Here is a 22,758-nt window from a genome sequence, read left to right on the forward strand (position 1 = left end):
TCCCAGGTTGCCATTGTGCATTGACTGGCTGCTCTGGTCACTCAGCTGCTGCTCATCAGTCCCACATGTTTGCTAGCGTTATTTATACAGTGGCTCTAGGGTTTCAGAGGGGTTGGAAACAAGTGCCACGGTGGGGATGCTTACAGGGACCCCGAAAGGAAGTCAGGGGAGCAGCTGGAGCCAGCAAGTGCTTGGTGAACACACCTGAAGGATCCACAGAGCTCGCAACACTTGCCATGAGCCAAGCCCCAGGCAGAGCGAGGGCTGAGTGCTGGGGCTGCCGGGACAGCAAGAAGAAAAAGGGGGCTTTTGTCAGTGCTGCACAGAGCAGTTTCATCCACAGTGGACAAAGGACAAAAGGTGGTGGATGCCAAGGAGTAGGTTTTAGCTGCCCATGAAGCCTTCCCATTACAGCTGGCATGACTGAGACACGCTCGAAAAACTCAAAAGGCAAACAGTGATAGGGGCCATTTATCTTTTTATTATAAATTTAGTATGAATGACCAATGGAAAAGTCACAATGGAGTACCAAGAACATTTTATCAAAATTTTAGCAGCATTGAAACAGTAATAGATTCCCAATCTTCTTCGGGCACCCCTTGCCCTTTGCCTCCCACCCACAAAACAGTAACCTTGTGCTTTCCAAAGCCATGCAGGGGATGTAGCTAGCCATTTTCCCCTGAGCTGCCATGACAAAATCTCATCCCAAATGCCGGTTAGCACACAACAACCTCCATTCATGCAGATCCAGGCTCCCGTTCCCTCCTCTCAGTCAGCAGCATGGCAGGAGGCTGGCAGGCTGTGGCATGGGATGGGACTCACCCTAGGAAACCCAGCATCTGCTCACATCCTTGCCATGCTCCTCACATCGGCCCCTATGTGGGGCAGCACTCCTGTGGGCACCCATACCTTCAACCATAAAACCAGGGCCAAGCCCAGTTCCTACTTGCTGCTGCCCTTTGCTTCTGTACATGGTGCTGCCATGCAGCCCACGGTCCCACTCCTGTACCTGAGAGTGTGTGGTTGTGGCTGGATGGACAGGAAGACGGGAGACTGAGGGTCTGTTCTCCCACTGGAATTGATAGCAGTGCAACCAGGAGCTGAGACTTGAAGGGGAAGGGTAGAAGGTGAGCAGTGAGATATTTCAAATTCAACCCACAAAATGAAGTCAGTCTACTATCAGCTAGCATGGAGAACTGTGGTTTGCCTACTAAGTAACAAGAACTAAGTATTTTTGTGTGCGCTTTTTGCTTTGTTTCATTTTAAGTTACATTAAGACATGAACAGTACTATCCCCGCCTCGCTGGCGGGAGCTTGGTGAATACAACATTGAGTTAGAGGTGGGGAAACACAACACACGCCCACATGTGTAGACAACATAATATCGGCAAGCTATTCCCCTGCTTCTTTGGTACTTCCTAAACTTTCTTATCCAAAATATATAAGGGAAATGCACCATTTAAAAGTTACCATTAGTAAGTATTTACACAGCCATAACCATCACGCTATGATACACAAAGATCAATATGACATGAACAAAGTTATTTTATGAAAAGCACTTCTGCACATTTTATTTTGTTCCAGTATCTTAATAGCTTTAAAAAAATTCATGTGTTATGCAGCCCTGTACCTCGCTTCTTCTTATATCAAATGGACAAGAAACATTTCCTAATCCATACTCTTCTCCAAAAGATTAAAAAATTGCCACCGAAATGATACACTATGTACAAATTTTACTAAATATTAAATTCTAGGCAATTATTTTCACCCCACTGATAATATAACTTAGGTATTGTTACCTACTATATGTATATATATTTCTTTAATATATAAGAAATGGCACCACATCACCATGTCACCAATATGACACATTGTTATGTACAGTAGATAAGAAGTTAAGATATGGAAGATGGATCCTCTCCGACCGGTTCTTTCTTGGGAACACTTCTCCCCGTGGTAGTAGCTTGGCCATTTCCCCTTTTCCCAGTGGAGGAGGCTCTTCAGATGTAAGGCAGGATCCCGTACATCAGCAGTGCCATCACCCCGGCGCTGAACAAGCCAGCCACCGGCACAGTCACAAACCATGCCAAGAAGATGTTTCGGAAGAGGCGCCAGTCGACGGCTTTCTTGGAGCGGATCCAGCCAACAGCCACCACGGAGCCAACCTTGGGACCGCAGGGATGAGAGAGGGAGAGACAAGATGTGAGGAGTAGGTCTGAGAGCCCATAATGTGCCTACAGCCACACCAATGCCAGTCAGCTGATACCAATCGATACTCTGAGATAAAAGAGCTCCTGATGATGATGGTGGCTCTGTTCTGGTGGGGTGGCAGGATGGTGATACTTCCAGGATGCTTTGACCTTTATTTTTCAATGACCTCCTGTATTTCATGGGTCTTGGGCTCAGCCAAAGGACACTAAATAAGTTTGTTTTTCTCTATCCTGCTGGCTCCTGGATCAGCCAAGAGAGCAACCCAGGCAGCCCTCCACTCACACAGCACCTTATTTAGTCTGCAGGGGAGAGGGTAAGCATCCTCCAAGTCTGTCCAGACTGTGCTCTAAATTATGAGAGCAAAGGGAAAGCTGCTTTTAAGGCTCTGCTGGAGATGGTGGCATTGGGCAAGTTGGGTTAGTTAGTGTAGCTCCTGTCCCACATGCCTGCCCTCTTGCTGTTTTGGGTTGTCCTGCCTGTTCACCCACCAGGTGCTGAACCTACTATTTCAATACTGCAGGCTATAAACAGGACAGCAACAGCAATATAAGCAGCTGAGTCCACCCTGTAACAGAGACGGTAACCTGGCAGGGAGCAGACAGACTGTGCAAGGTTAGACTTGGTACAGCTGCCTACATCAAGCTCCTCCGTCCAAACCCTCTGAGAAAACCAGCCCTTCTGGGCCAGGCAGGCAAGCAAAGCACTGAGAGTTAAAATCCTCCCTATGCACAGAGACATCAGCCTGATGCCATGGGACATGCAAACTGCACAGACATCAAGGCCAGTGCTTTTGAAGACAAAACACACTGCAGCATGGGGAAAGCTACAACCTTTTCTCCCTTCAGGTGTATTTTCAGTTAATAAGCTCAGGTATAAACTGAGAATATTTTTTTTTAAGAACTGGACTGATGAAAACATTTCCAGTGAAAAATAATGCAAAAACATCAGAAATGCTGCATTTTCTTCCTGCCCTGGAAGTGGCCCTCCATCCTGTCAACAAAAACATGTACATGTCTATTCAAACAACACTGTAAAGCATCAAGAAATGTGGAAGGAATACCCTGTTTCGAAGGAAACTCCAAGACACAGCTCGGGTTGTGCTCCCTGAAATGCCATCCCTGCCTCCTCTTCCCTGCTTGTTTTCTTACGGGAATATCAGTCCCTGCCTATAGATTAGAAGACGGCTGATCCCCACATGCAGAGCCAGGAAAGCGATAAATGCTGGGAGATCAGGGAAGCAGGGAGAGCTAGAATGGTGGCATCAGATCCACATCTTTTGTTACAGCCTACTTAACTTCTAACTACCACTTAACATTTATTTTTGGAGAAAAGAGTTACCTGTGGAAGGGAAAACTAAACTTGATATTCTAGGACTGAAAAGGCCTCAGTATAAGGCTTGATCCAATAGGGATATCTGTTAGATAATATTTAATCTGAATACCCCCTGAGTGGAGAGTATGCTGTTCTGTATTTAGGAGGTGTAAGTGTATTTAGGGGTGCCCAGCTAAGAGGAACCTCACACTTCTGACTCTACCAAAGAGTTAAACTGAGGAAAGAGCGTTTGGTTTTTCAGCAGCTCAGATGTTAGGCTGTGTTTTACATTTGGTATGTCCTTAGCATCCATCTGTCATGCTTGCAACAAGAAGCATTGCTCATTGAGCAAGCGTGCGGTCTACATAAGATACTCTCTGAGTCCTTACTGAAATTTAAAAGGTATCAGCAGTGATGGCATTGGTAATCTGTTTTACACATTATTAGAGTTTAGTTTATTAATAGTGATTTTGATGAACTAGAGGTTAGGAGAGTTGCTAAAACTCGGGTGTAGGGACACTACACCATCCGCAGAATTTCAGATGACAGCTACTTCGAGATTGGTTTGAAACCAGTGCAGTTTGCCTTCAGTATGCTCTGCTTAAAGCATTATAGAAATGCTTCTGGCCCTCTTGTTCCTGTGCAATGGCATGTCATGACAATACACAGAACATGATAATTCCATCATAGCAACACAGAGAATATTTTTCAAAACCACAAAATCTTAATAGCAAATCAGAGCTGACAGTATGACCTCAGCAAAGTCACTTTTGCACAGAAAAAGCATTTAACTCCTGCACTCTAATCTTCTCCATATGTGAACACATTCCATCTGTTATAGCTGAGAAATGCCTGTTTGTTTCCACGTCTCATTCACCTTAGAATAAATAACAGCTTCTATGTGTAAGATGCATTATTATTATTTGCCTAACTAGCAGCAGAAAGGCAAGGTATGCACTCACACCACACTGGCTTTTTAGTGCTAAATCCTAAGGGAAGTTGAAGGGTTGCAGGCAAAGCAATGTGGCTACTGTGTTAAGATTCACAAATTCCTTTAGAGGCTCAAAAGGTTAGGTCTTTCCCTCAGGCCTTCTGGACTTGGACAGTTTCAGAGGGACTTTCCTCTTTGACTAGTGGCAAGGATAAAGGTGCAGTTCAGGCTCTCAGCAGCATGGAGCATGGAAGAGCTGCGGGGCTGTAGATTTAGAACAGGCACAGCAGGCAGTGACTACCTAATGTAGAGCAAAGCCTCTGAATTTAGGACCGAATGCAACTCCTGATATGAGAAGACTTGACGAAACTGTCTCGGAAGCTAATGCTTTTCTTCCTGCTACCAACTTGCTGTTTGCCACCAAATCTGCTCCGAGACCTGAAAGCTGCTGCTTAGAGCTTTCCTTCATACATGGTCAAACTGGTCATTTTCATTATAGTCTATTGTTTCACCTTGAACAGGTCTCTCTCCACGTAAGGTGTTTCACACTTCTTTGCCACTGGTTTATCTAATTGCTACATGTTCCATTGACTAGTGTTATTGAATAGTTCTTTTCTTCCTTCATGGGGCCCCTCAAGAAAACAAGGAATACATCTGTTACAGGTGTTTGCTTTTTCTCTTGTGTTCATCACTTTGGATCTTTCAACTCAGGATCTTATTTTGGTGACATACAGAGTCAGTTATAATAATGTGACATTCTGGAACAGCCTAATCCTATTCCAAAGTAGTTCTTCCCATTATGAATGATCCATCTAATGAGATAGAGTAAACTACAGGGAGCAGACACAGACTAACCACATTACCTGCTTTTATGGAAGTATTTTTTAAAGAGAATTATTTTGTTCCACAGTTAGAAAAGACCAAGCTTTTAACTGTAGTGAATCAGTGAATGCCTCCTAATGCCAGACTCTCGTTAGCTTATGGCTTCCAAGACATTTTCTTTTTGACTTCAGTGTATTTGTCTGCACCAAAGTGTATTTTCTCTTTTACAGCGGTTGGCTAGAAGTGCTTCAGGCACACAACTGGGATAATCAAAGCTGTATTATTCTCCCTGGCAAATTCTTCTTCATGCATTTGATATACCAGTCAGCTTAAAGGGAGCTGGTTTCAGGCTAGCATTTTTAGAAGTGGATCACATTGTTATTATTTTTCCCCTCCCTACTCGATTCAGTGGAACCAGAGTTCGGCCAATGCCAGGAAATCTGAACAGCCTTTCAGAGCAGCTCAGTCTTGGCTGCTTCTCAAAGAGCTCTACAGCAGAAGAAAGAAATGATTTTGCAATAGAGGAAAGCTTTCTGAAGAAATTGTTTTCACTAGAAAAAGGCCAATTGAACCAACTTGGGACGTTTTGCAGGATGTGTGGATTTCATTGACTCTTTCACTGGAAACCAGGTCAATGTCACAGGCAAGGATGCCTGACTTCTTGCCAGCCCGCATGCCGTGCCATGGAGCAGTTAGCCCCCAAAACCTTCCTGCCCCAGCCCCAGCCAGAGCTGGAAGGGCTCCACGGTCCCCAGGGTGCAGCAGCGAATCTTGCAGGATCTGGCTCTGGTAGGGCTCGGTGGTATGTGCCAAAGCAGAGGGGCTTTGCCACCCTCGGGTCTCTGATTTCAGAGGGCCTTCTGCTCACCCGCCAGCGGGTGTGGGGTACAGACAGCTCTGTGCTTCCAAGAGCTTGGGAGTCCATGGGGAAGCAAAGGAAAGAAAGATGGAATTTGACATGGGAATTTCCCGGGGAACAAAATTCCAAATTCCCACTATGTTCTTCCAGCAGTGTAAATGTCCACATGCTCCCTGTTGCCTACAAGCACTATAAATGACTTTTCACACAGCGTATCATACGACACCATTAAATTCTGTTCATTACCCAGCTTATACCTATACTTTGAACCTGTCAGTGGTTTGGTTTTGTTTTCTTTTTAAAGCCAAGAACCTTGTTCAAAGAACTAATTACAAGGGCTATATTCTGTCTTAGAATGCACAAAAGTGAGGACAGATTGGTTTAAAAGAAGAGAGACATTAAAATGTTAGCTTAATGATGTAGCAGTGGGTTGCTTTTTCATACAGGTAGCTCTAAAATACACATAACTGGGACACACAAACTACAAGTCTACGTCATTTTAATATGTCTATATTAGTTCGATACAATTATGAAAGGGTGAAAGATGTTCCAGACTTTTGTGCAATTACTTCTAATGCTGACTTTGCTTAGCTGTCTGTACCAGCTTTAAAAGTTGTCATTGTTACTTTGCCATTGCTGTCTGCACAGCACATTGCATAGTGAAGGCAGCCTGCAACAATTGGTATCTCTTGTATTTTGTTATGGTTTGTCCTAGTGATGTGATTTACTGATGTGATCACTGCAAACTCCAATACCTTGCAATGGGTGGAGCTTATTGGAATACCCACATTTGAGGCTACAAGTACCGTTAGCGCACACATTACTTCAATGCAAAATCCACTGTGAAGAAATAAAAAAAAAAATAAAAAAAAGACAGATGGAAAACCTGTAGTAAAAGAGTTATATGCAGGAAATCCCATGCCATGCACTTATCAAGAAAGTGAAGTATACATGATGAATGGTGCGCAGCCCCTGAACAAGGAGAAACGCCACCCAACCAGGTTCAAATGGCACCGTCGGAGGAAACCAGGCTTTCCATTGTAATCAGTTTGCTTTAAAATTGAGGTCACATTTTTGTAAGTGCTGTTTTCCTTTAACCACAGCTGTGGAGTTCACACTGTGCCCGACTGCAGCGACTTTACTGTGACAACTCCAATGCATTTTTTGGAAGCCTGATTATTTTCCAGTGGCGTTGAGGCACCTCTGCCTAACAGTCCTCCGTGAGTCCTGGCTGTTTTCCCCTCGCCGTGCCATTATCCGCTGGCTCAAGCAGCACAATTTTAAGATGAACAGTCCAGACTGCCTTGACTGCAGTCGCTGGGCAAAGGCATACCTTGCAGTGTGTAGTACTGACAGGAAGTCCAACATTGGAAGCTACCACAACTGTGAACGCCGAAGCCAACTCAATAGTGAATCCACTGCGGGAAGCATAAGAAAACACTTCACAATCACTCTTTGCATCAGCTTGGACTGATACCTTGCAGTGTGCCAAAGCCTTACCCGTTTCTTCTTTCGACTGTTTTATCTCCAACTGATTTTTGTCACAGGAATAAGTTAAGAGAACAAGGAAGGGCTGAATAATGGGAATGGCACAGTCTAGTCATCTGTAGTAACCCGGCTGCAGGGCTCATTGCATCATGGACTTTTACTACTCTATGCTGTGGTGAATCATGCCTAATTAGTAATTCAGTGAAGCACCAGCAGAGGTCGAGTATGCATTAAGGATGAAAATTACTGTAATAAATAGATATGGTTTTAATAGTCTGAAGCACACTGGGAAAGCCACTGTAATCTTGCCATTTCCAAATGCACCTCCTGCCTCATTAATTAGGTCATCAGCAAGAGACTGTTCACGTAGACCTCTACACCTCAAACACATCCGGTATTAGTTTACAGGGTTATCATTTTTCCTTTTCTCTTTCTCTTGCTTTTTTTGCATTCTTTCACTCTCTCTCCTTTTTCTCTTTCTTTCTTTCATTTTTCAGAAAGACAGAGAAGTTAAAGCCAGTTATCATTAAAATCAAAGCACAGCAAATCCAGAAAACTGCATTATAAACAAAACACTGGGATAGCAATTTCTCAGATTGGTTCACACGCAAACTTCACACAACTGTAATGACAATTGTGCACCTACCTTGATGGTGTGATTGGAGTGAGGTCTTTACCCATGGTCTGGATAACTCTTCTACCCCAGACCCAGAGACCCACACAGATCCCAACACCTCCATAAAACAGCAGCCAGATGGGAGTCGACGCTTCTTGCATTACACCACCTTGCTCATAGATAAGCCAGAGCGCAACAAGGGGACCGATTGCATTGCTGGAGAAACAGAAAAGCACCACCCAAGTTATAAAATTGCAGATAATTGCCTTGGAAGAAGTCTCTTATTTTCTGTATGATTTTTCTTCATTGCATGTGCTGCACTGCTCTGACTTGACCTTACAGGCAACAAACATCCTTTCTCGCTTGGAAAAGGCTGCAGCAGGGGACTGTTACCATGTTGCTTTTTCAGTTGACACTTCATCACTGATAGTGACACTGACAGCAAATGCTGAGAGGAATTTCTCTTTTACAAATCATTTCCTGAAATGACAGTCAGTAATACCTCATTAGGTTTGTTCTGGGACAAACACCAGTATTTTCAGTACTAACTTGAAGTTATATTAAAATATAGCAATTTGAGAGCTCTGCATCTTTCAAATTCAAGTATTAAATTAGCTTTTTTTGTCGAAGAGGGAAATTAAGAAACAAAATTACCATCGCAGACAAAAAGATAAAAATATAATCTAGTCTGACAACCTCTAATGTTTGGAGATATGATCAGAATGCATCTGGGAAGGTGACTTAGACCACTTCAAACACATTGTAGAGCTGGTCAGACTGGATCAGAGAGGACTCCTTGGTGACACAGAGCTGGTGTAAGCCTGTTTTTCTACCTTGCTGCTGCTATCTAAAGAAACACTGTAAATCAGCAACACTGAAGTCCCCACTCCTAATGCAGGTCACTTGATATTGGTGGCTGGAATCTCCAGTTCCTGGAGTGAGACTTCTGTTTATTCTGAAAAAGCATCAAGTTCCTAGATATAAGGGCTAGAAGAAAAACATGAAAGCTGATATCCAGTTACTTTAGAGGCTTAAATACTAAAAAAGGAGTTGAGAACTTCAACATCCCCTTTTTCTTTTTGCAGTTCTTTTGCTAAACTGAGTAGCTGCTTGCCCTGCTGAGCAGCATTTATCCTCAACCACAAAAGCGTAAGAAGTGAGGTAGTGCTGCACTTATGTCTAAATCGTCATGAGAAGAGCAGAGCAAACCTGTCCAACGCAATTCAAAAAGCCTGAAACCAGCAGGAAGCTCCCCTCTTTGTAAGACGATAAGGAGAGATGGTCACAGCAAGCACTGCAGGCAGGACTGACAGCAATGCTCGCCCTGCAGCCAGAACCAGCTTCCTGGTCTCGCTCCAAAGCACACAGATGGAGTAAGGGCCAGTTCTAACATCATATATTGTGCAAACCAACCCACCATAACTGACAGTTAATAACTGATTTGAATCCCATCTCTACTAGATACAAGATGCTAGGGACTGAGTGCTAATTGTCAAGAGATGAGAGTCCTCAGCATTGCAAAGCTCAGCTCATCTAAGCAACACAAGACCCTCCTTTCTTATGGTCCTTGAGAAACTGAGCTCTGAACCCTGAGAAGAGGTCCTGCAAAGTAACACACAACAGCATTCAAGCTTCAAGGCAAACAAGAATACTTGAATATGCCCTTTGATATAAAAAGGAAGAGAATGATTTACAGTTGAGAAAGAGGATGAAAATAAATTAGTGAGATAACATAGATAATATAATCCAGTGGGTTTCAAGACACTGGGTAGTATGATAAAGAACTAACTACACTTTAAATAAAGAGTGATTTCCACTAGCAAAAACGACTTTAAAATTCTGGTCTGATACTGTGCGTGAGTATGCATTTGCTTGTTGAGCTTTTGCATGAGTGAAAGGATGTTATACAAAAAGTCCTTAGTGCCTAGATGCAAGAGTTACTTTATCTTCAAGGAAGAAGGAATTCTTGACTGAAGCATTTCTAATATTTTAAAGTTGACCTGCAACTTCTTTGGCAGTGTTTTCAGGTGTAGATTAAATTATTTGCACATTTAAATGCCTTACTGTGCATAGAAAAAGAAACGTAATTCACTGTACCTTCAACTGATGAATGCAGAAGGATGCATAAAGGCAACTAAAACATTGATCAGCTGAAGTGAAAACCGGTCATCCCTTCTTTTAGTGCTGTATGACATGGGACAACCTCCCTGTTGAAAATAACAGGTACATTTGGAGCGAGCCCAGGCACTGATTCCTAACTGTTCTGAAGAGATTATGAATGGATATTTGTCAGTCCTAATGTAAATGGGAAGACAAAAAAGGCTTAAAAAACTATAGCAGCAAACTATGCTCTTTTATACTAAAATCCAGTTTCAATTATTTGCAAATGCTACACCTCTGTGAATCAACTAAGCTTAATCCTTGAAGAAAAGGTTATTTTCTTATTTGTGGTAATGGAAGGCAAGACAAGGCAAAGCTCAGCTCCCTTATGCTCAGTCTCAGAGAATCCAAGCGGCTGATGCTGCCCAACAGATCAGGAGATGACACTGATGCCCACAGAGGCAGTATTTCTGATACCTTCCCTGTAGAAAAAGAAAGCAGAGAAGCACTGGATCCATATGTACTTGGAAGGCAAAAAGGCAATTAACTGCATTTTCACTTGGGGGTATCTGCACTACTGGTTACCTATACCAGAGAGACATTCTCCTCTACCTTTAAATCACGTTCAACCTGACTTTAACATTCAGCTTGCAGGGGCAGTGGCATCTGCCAGCCCAGATGCCTGCAAGTGGCTACCAAAAGCCAGCAGACTGGCAGTGGTGTGCAACTGATCTACCACCATCATGGCTCTTTAGAGGGCTCCTTCAGCTTCTGGATTTGCTCCGTAGGTCCAGTTCTAGGGACTTGTGGTACCAGCACTTCCTATGCCAATGGTGGCCTGTCCCACCACAGAACTGCTGAAAGCTCACAATGAATGCATCTGACTGATGAACTGCATACATCAGCTTCAAGACATTACAACGAACATGTGCAATAAGCCATCCCAGGGACTAAGAAGAGTTCATTGATAGAAGACAAGTCTCAACAGGAGAGTAAGATAGAAACAACACAATAAAAAACATAAAAAGACATTGTTAGATTAGAGACCTTGCTTTGAGACCTCCTGCAATTAAGTGATGTCTCCCACAGCTGGGTGACTAAGCAGATGAACCACAAGGATGCTGGCTAGACGGGAATGGGCATTCACAGTATTCCCCACTGGTTCCATCTCATTTGACTCAAGACACAGCAAGCAGAAAAAAGATGTCAAATCTTCCATTCATTTGGCAAAGATTCATTCCTCAAGTCTATTTTCAAGAAGTGATTTTCTCTTACTCTCCCACGCAGCTCTTCTACTTGTCTTAACTAACTCTGCTTTGTGCTGAAGCTCCAAGTCCTATTTGTGGTAGGTTAGAGGGAGTAGAAAAAAGTCTGAGATGGTCACCCAGGGCTCTGAACCCCTACCAACATTTACCTATATGTAAAACTGCCATTAGGTTCCTATGTAACTGAAGCACTTTCAAGGATGTTACTGCATTATTTAGCTACTGGGTTGAAAAGCCCAGGTAAGCTATTCCTGTCATGGTATAACTTTAGTTTTGCACACCTACACGTTTTCCCACTGAGCACGAGGATGGCCATTCCAAGTTAATTTTAGGATGAATTTATGAAACATTATGGCAGCAGCCTAAATCCTGAGCCTACCTGTCATGAAGTGTATTCTCCATGTCCAGTATTTTTCACCATCTCTGTGGGCTCTGCCAGCCCCTGTTACTAACAGGACACAGGACATAGCAACAGGGGTGGTGCATAGGGGCTGTTTGCCTTCCCTGGAGGCACGGTACAGGACTAAATGACATCTACAGTAATGCTTGTACTTGCAGACGTGTGTCACAGTGGTTCAGTGAAGTGCTGCTGGGTGCTTCTGAAGTGCTTTCTGCCCCTCGAGATGATTTTGCTATTTCTCTCGACTAACGTGAATTGGCACAACTTCTCTTCCTCTGCTTGCTTGTGCCAGCTGAGAATCTGTCCCGCACCATTTATAAAGCTGTTGTGAAAGACAGCATTTGACAGTGAATCTGAACTATAAATAGAGCTGGCTTCTTGTCTTCCCTGTGAGACAGATAGTATTACCAACAAAAAAAAAAACACCTACATTCAGCTACATTGAAGCAGGCTTAGAGTTTCCCATGCACACACACATGAGCAGAGATTTTTGGATACCCTTGGATCATGAGCCCTGGCCCTTCTCTGGAGGAAGAAGAACTGCAACCATTTTGATTTGGACTTTTTTTTTTTTTTTTTAAAGTAAAAGGTAAAGGTTTTTTTCAGTAATGGGAGGATGCCATCAGCTGACTGCTCTATCACCAAATTCCATCAAACTTGCCATAACCTTTTATGAACTAGCAACATTGCTGTTGCCTCACTGCTTATTTTAGGACAGTAGTGAGTTGCTCAAAAAGACAATCTAATTGTATGCTCTGAGTAAACTTTATGTTGTAAGGCACAACCTACAGACTACTTGACGACCGTGCATTGGTTCTCTGCAACCTGAAAAAGCAGGCTGTGTATTAGCAACTTTGTCTGGTTGAGTGAAAGAAGCTGGAGACGTACATTAATGCTGATTAAAACTGAATCACGAGCAAAATAGCCATATGAGACATCTATATTAGGCTTCAAATTTTACAAATAAAATTACACAATCCCCAGTCATTTGACTGTTTCTCAAACCAGGATTTCATAAACGAACTTTCCACTGGGAAAATAAGCGGGGTGAGGTTTTTGGATGTGCTGCAGTTACGCCTAGAGACATCACCCAGTTGAGTAAGGATGCGAGATAGATACGCCTGTCTGAACCAACAGGAAAAAAAATATGTCCTAATCTCCAGAGATCTCAGATTATCGAGAGTTTTATCCTAGCTCCAAGAACCGGACAACTTTGAAATGGTGCGTACACCATAGCACAATAACAGTGCGTCACAGCTGTGCCCTGTGAAGTGCAAAGCTTTGTGTGCATTAATGAGTCAGGAAGGCTACGTATTCTTTTTGCAGCTTATCACTGCATACTGTAAATGCTGGCTCTGAACATCAACTCCCTGGACCCTGGAGCACTGGGTCCATCCTCCCCTTTTGCCCACCAGCATCAGCCTTCCCCCAGCAAGCCAGGTCATGGGCCCTGCTCAAAGCAGGATGGGGAGGGATTCCTGCGCCCACCAGAGCCCCCCGACTGCTTTCTCCTTCTCTATGGCTTTCCTGCACGGCACAACAAAGACACCGTGTACCTGTACAGTAAGGACACAAGTGAAGATTCATATCTACTGGAACTGCAGTTCCAGGACAGACTGCTATTAAAAAGGGAAGAAATCAGATTTAAGGCTGCTCTCAGTAATTGTAATGCACATATTAGCTTCCTAAATATTCTAAGTGATCTTGACTGCAGCGCTCAAGGAGGAAATAAGAAATACTCATTTTGTAATCCAGCCTTATTATAGCTCCTTTAGACTCCTTATTTAGCCAGGAGACCGATTCCCACTAAGCTCCCTGCGTGCAATAATATACTGGCATTATTCTGGCCCTTCCTTCCTTTAACCCCATTGCTTTTAAAGGAAAAGGGGAAAATATGAGTCCCACTGCTGTTTGTGTGCTCTGGCCTAAAAATCTAGTGAACCTGTAGGGAGGCAAAAGGAGAAGTTTCCTTTCCCTGCATTTTGGCAAAGCACGTTATTGCCTAGTTTCACTTGCATTGCTCTGCTCAACAGTTAATGCCCTATCTGGTAGTAGTTCAGTTTCCCTAAAATACTGAAAGAATGTGTAAAAATAGCTCTGAAATAGTTTTAAATCCTGTCTTCAGTAATGTAGCCTATATCATCTGAATAATAAGAGAGCCACTCTTTGTCAAGCTTATGCCATAGATCTACATGGCATTACCTGTAGACTCTAACATGAATAACCCCTTTTTCCAATAATACTTAAGTATGAACAGGCAAGGGTAGTCCTGAAATCCTCCACATGAAATTTAATTAGAGCAGCCACATTCAAACAATTTATGCAGCAGGAACTCAGCAAAACTGAGATCCCCTGCACGAGTGTGAAGAGTCTGCAAGCAGGTTTCTCCTCACTACAGCAGCTAAACCGCAATACCTGCCCCTTGGCATCCATGGACATAGGTGGGTGGCATGGTCTGCGGTCACCCTCTGCAGGTGGAGCATCATGGATCTTGCCATCTCCACAATAATAAACCAACCTTTCTCCATCGCTAGATGCAAGCCAGGGCACACCACTCCTTCTGTCATTCCTGGGTTTTCTCCTGTGACGGTGGGAATAATGGCCTGAGGCGGAGATGGCAGGTAGGAAGGGACAGAGAAGGCTACCCATTTATAGGAGAAAAGTCTGAACGAGAAGAAACTAAACACATGAACAGAGGGGTGTGTAGGAACATGAGGCTCAAGCTTTTTTCACAGCATAAACAGCAGATTTTAATCATCAAAACTCCTGTGGAACTACAGTATCTTTCTGTAGGTCAACCTGCTTCAAATGCAAGCATTCAAGAAACAATGAGCTCCAGAGAATGCTTGAGTCAACAAAAACATCTCATTTGTGTGGATGGGCTGTGGAGTTTGCTCATAGCTTTCTCATTCCCAACCCTGTAGCAAAGCAGCCACAGCCACTGTTGTGCTGAGCACAGGAGATAGCAGTGAGTTTAGCAGTCCTCTCTAGACACTTCCAGAACAGCCTGCCCACCTGCCCTTGGTTTCAGGAACTAGTTAATTCAGACATGCTTCCAGACTCTGAAACACAGCGTAAACCATGCAACTCCTGTGACTCCCCCACTACCCACATGTACTTATACAGGTAGGCTGCTGTGGCTGCAGCGCTGAGCTTCACTATTCCTGCTGAACCAACCCATAGTTACAGAAAATAAGCTCAGTCCAACTCAGCCATAGGTGCATATAATCCCTGCTGGCCAACAGCGCCCAGGCTCCTGGCCTCTGGGGAAAGCTGGCTCTCAGCAAGCATTTAGGAAGCTGGCAGTCCTCCTTGTGTCACGCTCCTCGCCCAGGTCTTTTTTTCCATCCTGCCCTTTTTATTCTCCTGCTGCCCTTGCAATGACCTGACGTGCTCCCTTTGTGCTCGGGTGCTGAGCCAGTGAGACCTGCTCACTCAGCGCCGCTAATTAACTTCAACAACAACATTTTTTTGCAGCAGTGCTGTCCCAACACATTTAGTTGGGATTTTAAATTCTTTAGATTTCATTGAGCCCATGTGCACGATGGTGTCACAAGGCTCTCGGCCCGGCTCAGTTAGTCCCAGCCCTGGAAGGGCTCCAGCATCCTTGACACAGCACATATAAGCTCCGCGGCAGGGGGGCAGGAGGAGATGGTCTGAACAAAACAGTCACCCAAACAAGGAGTTACCATGACTCCCTGTTGCTTTTAACGCACAGCTGCCCCAGCCAGGATCCCTGCTGATGTCAGCCCAAACACAAGCTCTGACTGCTACAAACATTAGCTCCTACAGCAAACATGGCTGGTATCATCATGATGCTAAAAAGCATGATCTTGGAATAAAGTGGGGTCTAGCTATCCTTATTATGAGTTAGCTCTGCAGTCCAAGGCAAAATACTGATTTAGCTTTTCCCGGTCCAGAGGTAAAGCCTGGACAATGAAACAAGGTAGATTTCCCTTTGATTTTTTGCCCACTCAAGTGCTATCCAAACTATATGAGACACTTCTGCTCCATAGTGTTTCCAAGCTGCACCATGGTTCAGTCCATACCATATGCCTCAAGCTTAAATATGCTCCAAAACAGGTGAATTATTTAACTACCTGCAGTTTTTAATTTTTATATTAGCTTTTAATTTTTCTCTCTTTGCTTCTCTTACATGCTCCTGTCCCTTCAAGGAATACCAGCAAACAGCCTGATGGAAAATACATAGAAAGCATAGGAACAAGTGAGTTCCAGCATGCAGAAGGAAAACATAGGAAACAAACACAGAGCAGAAGATCTGGTCAATGGAAGGGCCGTAAATATACAAATGAGGAGTTTAAAACCAAATGCAGAGGAAAAAGGCTGAGAGAAAAAACTGAGAAGCAGCTTGACAGCGGCACCAAAAATGAGAAGGAAATTGAACGAAGGAGGGACATGGAAAGACAGCAGCCTTCAGTGGAGGATGGACTGCAAAGGCTTGCTTTCTACAGAAATGTGGACAGCAAGGCATGATACTAGCTAGGTTCTACCACACTATTTTTAAAACAGCTCACTGCCTTTCAGGCTCTGCAGATCCTTATGCAATATGTGGAGGAGCCAAAAGCCCAGTAAGAAGTCTTCTGCTCTACTAGACAAAGACTGGCAAAATGCCTCTGCTACATAATCCACAGGATAGAAATCTGCATTCACAGTGTTTTATCTACTCAACCTTTTTGGCATACAAAAAGGTCTTTAATTCTTATTGCTGGACCGCAGTACAATTGTAAGGATGGGTTCCTCTCCAGTCCTACACCCATGACCATCTTGCATTTCTCTCAGCTTTGACAAAACAAAGCCAACTTGTTCTTTAGTTCTGCAATTACATGAATTCAGCTTAAGAAGAGATTTTGGAATAAAAGCATGTAATAAAAACACATACTTCCTGGCAAATTTGGTAGGATCACTGACAGAAACAGAGATCTGCAATACACTAAAAAGTATGATTTTTCAGGAAAGAATATTGTCACGGCAACAAGCCAGTCCAAATGCAGAATTCTGGGGGAATTAGACTTTAAGATGAAACAAAGCATAGAGTTCAAATGTTGTCTTTCACCCTGGCTGCCTCTTAACAACAAATTTGCTTTCTGAACTGACTGCATCCTTGCAGATCTCTTCTAACAAATTCTGCTACCCTTGCCTCTTACAGAAAAGGCAAGTGATGCTTGCATAAACATGTGAGTCCTTGAGAAGTATGTACAGACATCACCTACAGGGAATAAAGAGGCAGGGGAACCTACTGGCATAGGCTGTGAGCTCTGTGGAATGGCATTTCCCAGCGTACACTACAACAAACATCAGCCATGTTTGTCCTTATTCCTATGTTCCCTTGGCACTTGATGCTGGCCACTTGCAGAGCATGGGTACAGGCCTCCATGGGTCTTTGCTCTTGCCTGGTGTGATACCTGGTAGATCCTTGCAAGTACAAAGGGAGTAATAACAAGAGTGAAGTCAAGGCGGCTGTTCAGAAAGCCCTCTTTTAAACTCCCAGGACACTGGGTGGACAGGGGTGGGAGAAGATGTAAATGTTTTCAAGATAAGCTGTGAGTTAATCTGCATGGCAAACAAGAGTGAGGAGCAATAACTGCTCTCCTTGCTGAGTCAGACAGCATTTGCCCAGATGCCTAAGGAGGACTATAAAAGTTACAAACACTGCAAAGCCCCACTGCAAATGCTGAAACAAATACCCTCAGGGCACAGCAAGGGTTCAGCGGGGAGGGGATTCAGTACGGCCCCAGCTACAACTCAAACAAGGACCACTGCTTTGACAAGCAGCTTCTCAGGGGGCCTTATCACAGTACAGGACAGAACACCCAGTAAATACCATGTGGATCATTCCAGGCCTAGGGAAAAGGCAATCCAGCCAAATCCTAAAGGAAAAATACTCAGTGTTCCCAGGGACAGAGCAAAACACCCAAACTGCCCTGCGGCCACATTCCAGCAAGATGGCAAGGTGCAACAGGGCCCTGCAAATACAGCAATGTTACAAGCAGATAAGCAATGGGAGTGCAGACAAGGAAGGTATAAAACGCTCCATCCTTGGCATACATCCTATGTCCTTCAGTCAAAAGTCTGTACTTTGTGGAATAAAGCAGAGCCAAGCCTTCAAAGCGAAAGAGGTTTGCAAATGAGTGAGTGAAGAGACACTATTTCACCAGGGTCTGACCAGATGATGGAGGACAAAGAGCTGCAGATAAACATCTCTGAGACCAACTTCAAAACTCTGCCAGCTGCCTGAGTCAACACGAACATGAGATAAAGATTCCGGGAGCATGATCCTTTTCCTTTATTCCTGGGAAATGATGTTAGTGCCGTGGGAGTTAAGGACAGACACATGTAAGCCAAACGGCTGACGGACGAACTCACCGGCTTCTTCCAAACTCAAGGAGCAACTCAGGGGCAATAGTGGCTCTGCATAAAACTCTTGCTGGGGGTACTGCATGCCAGAACTATGCTGGGAGATGGGAAACTTCTTTAATGAGCACTAGGCTATGAGCCATAGCCCATGTCCCCTCTCTGCATAGGGCACAGGAATGTGCCTCAGGGGTAACTTTGTCTATTTTGGTAAGAGAGGTGTGGCAGCCGGAGACCTTGTATGGGCAGTTTCTAACTTCAGTAGGGCTTTGATGTTAAGGCTTGTTAGATTTTCTGGGTTATTTAGTGATAAACTGCCTCACACAGCCCTAGACCCTGGAAAACTCAAAAAGATTCAGCAAAGGGAAGTCTTAAAGGGCTGCAGCAATCAAAGACATTCTTCACGCACCTGTTTTCACAATATGACAAAGGATGAAATCTGTCTCATGACAAAAGTAGTCTAAACCTCTCATTTGCTGATGGTCTCTGATCTTGCAGTTAAAAAAGGCTGCAAACTCTGCAGGGCTGGGACTGTCCTGTTTGTTTTTACAATGGTTGGCATGCTAGGGGGAGTGTCTCAATGCCTCAAAGCTTATCAAAATTAAACTAATTACTGCACAATTATTTAGCAGAGACTAAAAAAGATGTTAACATTGAGAAGAAAATAAACCTGTGACTGAGCAGCCCAATTTCTGGAAAGCGCCAGGGGCATCAGTGTCGCATGCTTTGTGAAACACAGCCCTGATGATCATCTGCCTCCAGACATGAATACACTTTCCTACCAGCCAAGCTGGCAAACCTTGCTCCAAACACTTAAACAGCAAAATCGCTGGCTTGTGAGATCTCATCCTCTTACCTGACATCATTACCTCCATGGGCAAAGGATCCAAAGCAGGCTGTTAAGATTTGGAGGAAGTGGAAAAGTAGATGGACCTGAGACGTGTCTTTCTCTTCCTTATCCTCTTCCACAGGTTCAACTGGGGGCCGGTTCGGATCTGCAAGTTCAGAGGCCAACTTCATTTCCACCCCACCTTCCTCTGCCTCAATCTCTGCCTCGGCCACTGCGTTGCAATAGCTGGAGTAGCTGTCATATCGGACTCGCTTCTTGGAGTAGGAAACAGTGTCTCCCACTAACTTCTCACTGTCCTCCGGAGTTGACGTATCCGCTGCCTTAAAGGAGGAATGCACAGGCATGCCACAGATAGCAGCTGTGTAACACGTGTAACTGTTGTTGCGGCGTAACAGTTTGTAGTTGTTTTCTTGAGCAGGCCTCTCGTCAGTGGCCCTGTCCAGGTGTATTTTGTGGAGCAAGTCTTTGTATAAACCTGAGTCCTTGTGCACAGTGTGATAAACATGGCCATCGCTCCTCACCTGGCCATCAAAGCTGAAGGTGCCATTGGAAACAGGTGATTTCACCGAGGTGTGCGTCATTGAAAATGCCCTTCCTAAAAAGACAGAGATCTGGAGTTTTTATTTCTACAAAATGCAGTGCAGAAACCTCCTCCTTCCCCATTTGTGAGGCAATAAACAGGCAGAAATCCAAGAATGCTGGACAAAAAAGATCAGCTTGCAGTAGATCGTATTCAATTCACTGCAAAATAAACTCTCTCACCTTCTGTGCGAAAAGAGCATTGTACCACTACTGGGTCTCCCCCAGACACGCTGTATGACCTGCAGCAAGTCTCTGGGTATCAGCTATTCAAAGGTGATACTTGAAGGTGAAATCCTCAGGTTCTTTGAAAAAGTAACTTCGATAAAATTCTTCTCATGTAAAATAAGCTCTACTTTTTGTGAGGTTTTGAACTGAACAGGCGTAACGAGGAATCCTGGAAAGGTGTTTTACTGTAATTTCATACTGAATATGAGGTTACCTCTCAAATGCGTTTGAGAGGCATTTATGTAATTTAAAAATAATTTAAAGAAGAAAAACAGTTACTGTGCTGCAGAAAGATTTCCTTAGCTATTCCAGCATTCTGTACATCTTATGTCTAGGAACATGATGCTGGTTATTCCCACTGTATACATTTAACAGTAGCATACACTGTAGGACACATATCACAGCTAAGGCAACAGTTCTGAAGAAACTGTTTCATTTCCTTACTTCCTGGATTTCCCCTGTGCAACACACAGAATTGGGTTTAGCTATTTTTAAATTGGAAGCATGTATCATGGCTTCATGTCATGACTTACATGATTTTGTAAGCAGCAGTTGAATATGTTAGGCATTTATTAAACAAATTACAGGGCTGTGCAGATGTTAGCAAAGCGATTATCGAAGTCAGCAGAGAGCCAAGTGTGTGGGGGTACAATCCCACCACACGAGAACAAAAAGAGCTTTATGCTGACAAGCCTGCTTCTTACAAATATACGTTCCAACAACAACGTGTGAGATTTTTTCTAGTGGAAATACCCCAAATGGTCATACATTTATCAACTAAAGCCCAAATCTTTTCATCTCCTGTGGTAGTATGCTAATCATCTTTATGCTGAATTTAACCTTCATACATCAGCAATTTGTGTTCTCTGTATTTTTCCACTGCTTAAAAGGATGGAAACACCATTCAGGGTACAAAGTAAAGCAAAAAAGGAAAGTAATTTTTGTTTTCAGCATTTTCTAACATTGAAGTACAGCAAACAAAATGTAATCGTTTTTAAGTCCTTTATAGAAAACATGACTTGTAAATGAACCTCTTTCCCAGCAAATGCTGATGAGGGATTGAGCTGAAAATCACAAACACTAACCATTTGTAACAGAGACCTACTTAAAGTTAAGAAATGCTATTGAAACAGGGAGAATATAAGCCCTTGGTGTTGCCTTAGTTTCTTACCATATGGTACACGTGGATGGTTTCCATTTGCAATAGTATCTGATGCCCCAGCAGCTTCTGTTACTGAGCCAGTAAGAGGAACTGTGCTCTCATCAGATGCTTTGGCACCAGGAAGCTCTTTAAAGACTGGTGTTTCTTCATCTTGAATTTTATCAAGACTTTCATCTGATATCCTTGACAGTGCAGCATCTTTCTTTAACCGGCCTAAGGAAATAACAGCACTGTAATTTTAAACGCAACCTATCTGTCTAGCTGCTTATGTTTCCACTATTTGCATTAACAGCATAGATCAGCATGGATACAACAACCTGGCTCCGGTTCACACACGTTCTTTATTTATTTCTAATGCTTATCTTTAAATTTGTCTGAGAAAATTCTAAAGCATCTTTGTAACTTCCTACAAAATTTGCCAGAATAGATAAATGATATAAAACACTGAGTTGCTTATTTATTAATGAAATCTGAAACTTTCCTCTACATTTTAAATGCTGCGTTTGTTGAATAGCAAAGAAAACAAGAAGAACACTATCAGCTTAAAGCTGTGACCAGCCCAACTGACTGCAAAGTTAAAGAAGTCACCTAAGGATAATCATTCTTCCAGATTTCGCCTCTTTAACATTTCCTTAATAAAACATGAAAACTGGATTATATTCCAGGATTTATTATCCTGTTTCTGCTGAGGTCCAGAAAAAGTGAGCACTGCAATGGATTACCTAACAAGGTTTTGGATTTCTACCACTGCAGGCATTTAAGAGCAGGTTACACAAATACATGAGGAATAGTTCAAGCACATTCTGCTTGTGGGTGGGGACCGGACTAGGTGACCTCTCAAGGGCACTTCCAGCTCTGCAATGAAATTTCTCATGGTTTTACATCACCCGCATTTCATGAAGAAATTACTTACTTTCTATTTTTCTCTTCATCCAGGGGCACACAAAAATCCAGACTAAGACAGCAAATACTAACGATACACCAACTGATATTAGAGCAATGGCCCACATTGGCAATATCAATCCCAGCACTGTGAAGACAAAGAAATAAAACCCAAGCAACCGTAAGTTAACATGACTTAATTATCTCAGGCAGCGGAAGACCAGTCTGTTGCAGAAAACCCTGCGTTCACAATGTATTCAAAAACAAAATGAATGAGCTAACCATTTTTAACATATATATCATAGTGCAGTACTTAAAGGTCTAATTGACATCACAACCATTTACCGGTTTAGTCTTGCAATTCCGTTACCCTACTGTGTCCTTATTTCCAAAGAAGGCAGGGGAAAAACTCCCACATTAGGGCTGCTAAAACAAGCCTGCAGTGATTTTCTTCACTAATGCATGTTAGACCATGTTGCCCATTAGGGTAAGTATTTACCTGACCTTTGCTCTGCTTAATAAAGGCTGATGCTTAGCTTAATCTAAGCCTAATTTGCTTATGATAATAGCTAAATGTAGCATTTGAGAACTCAGGTTTCAGTCCTGCAATGTGCAATCATGCCAGTAACTTTAAGTATCCCCCCCATAAAGCTCCCTGCACTTGTTCAGTTGAATGATCAGA

General features: G+C 43.3%; 1 protein-coding gene across 7 annotated transcripts in view; it reads right to left on the reverse strand.

Moving 5' to 3' along the window:
• Positions 1-458: 458 nt before the first annotated feature.
• SLC20A2 (solute carrier family 20 member 2) overlaps positions 459-22,758 on the reverse strand; it is a 57,943-nt gene continuing 35,643 nt past the window's right edge. For 4 of the 7 annotated variants that reach the window (XM_061355222.1, XM_061355223.1, XM_061355224.1 and 1 more), the window contains exons 6-10: positions 22,108-22,224; positions 21,204-21,407; positions 19,232-19,820; positions 8,269-8,454; positions 3,261-6,974 (exon numbers count right to left, since the gene is read on the reverse strand). In XM_061355222.1, coding sequence (XP_061211206.1) covers positions 6,722-6,974; positions 8,269-8,454; positions 19,232-19,820; positions 21,204-21,407; positions 22,108-22,224 — 1,349 coding nt within the window. In that variant the 3' untranslated portion in view covers positions 3,261-6,721. Of the gene's footprint in view, positions 2,166-3,260; positions 6,975-7,467; positions 7,553-8,268; positions 8,455-19,231; positions 19,821-21,203; positions 21,408-22,107; positions 22,225-22,758 lie in introns of those variants that run through there. The other 3 variants (XR_009725716.1, XM_061355227.1, XM_061355226.1) reach the window with 3 other exon arrangements.

Source organism: Neopsephotus bourkii, unplaced genomic scaffold, assembly GCF_033783945.1.
Source record: "Neopsephotus bourkii isolate Nb327-2 ecotype Australia unplaced genomic scaffold, CSIRO-AGI_Nbou_v1 NB_787, whole genome shotgun sequence".
NCBI lineage: Eukaryota > Metazoa > Chordata > Aves > Psittaciformes > Psittacidae > Neopsephotus > Neopsephotus bourkii.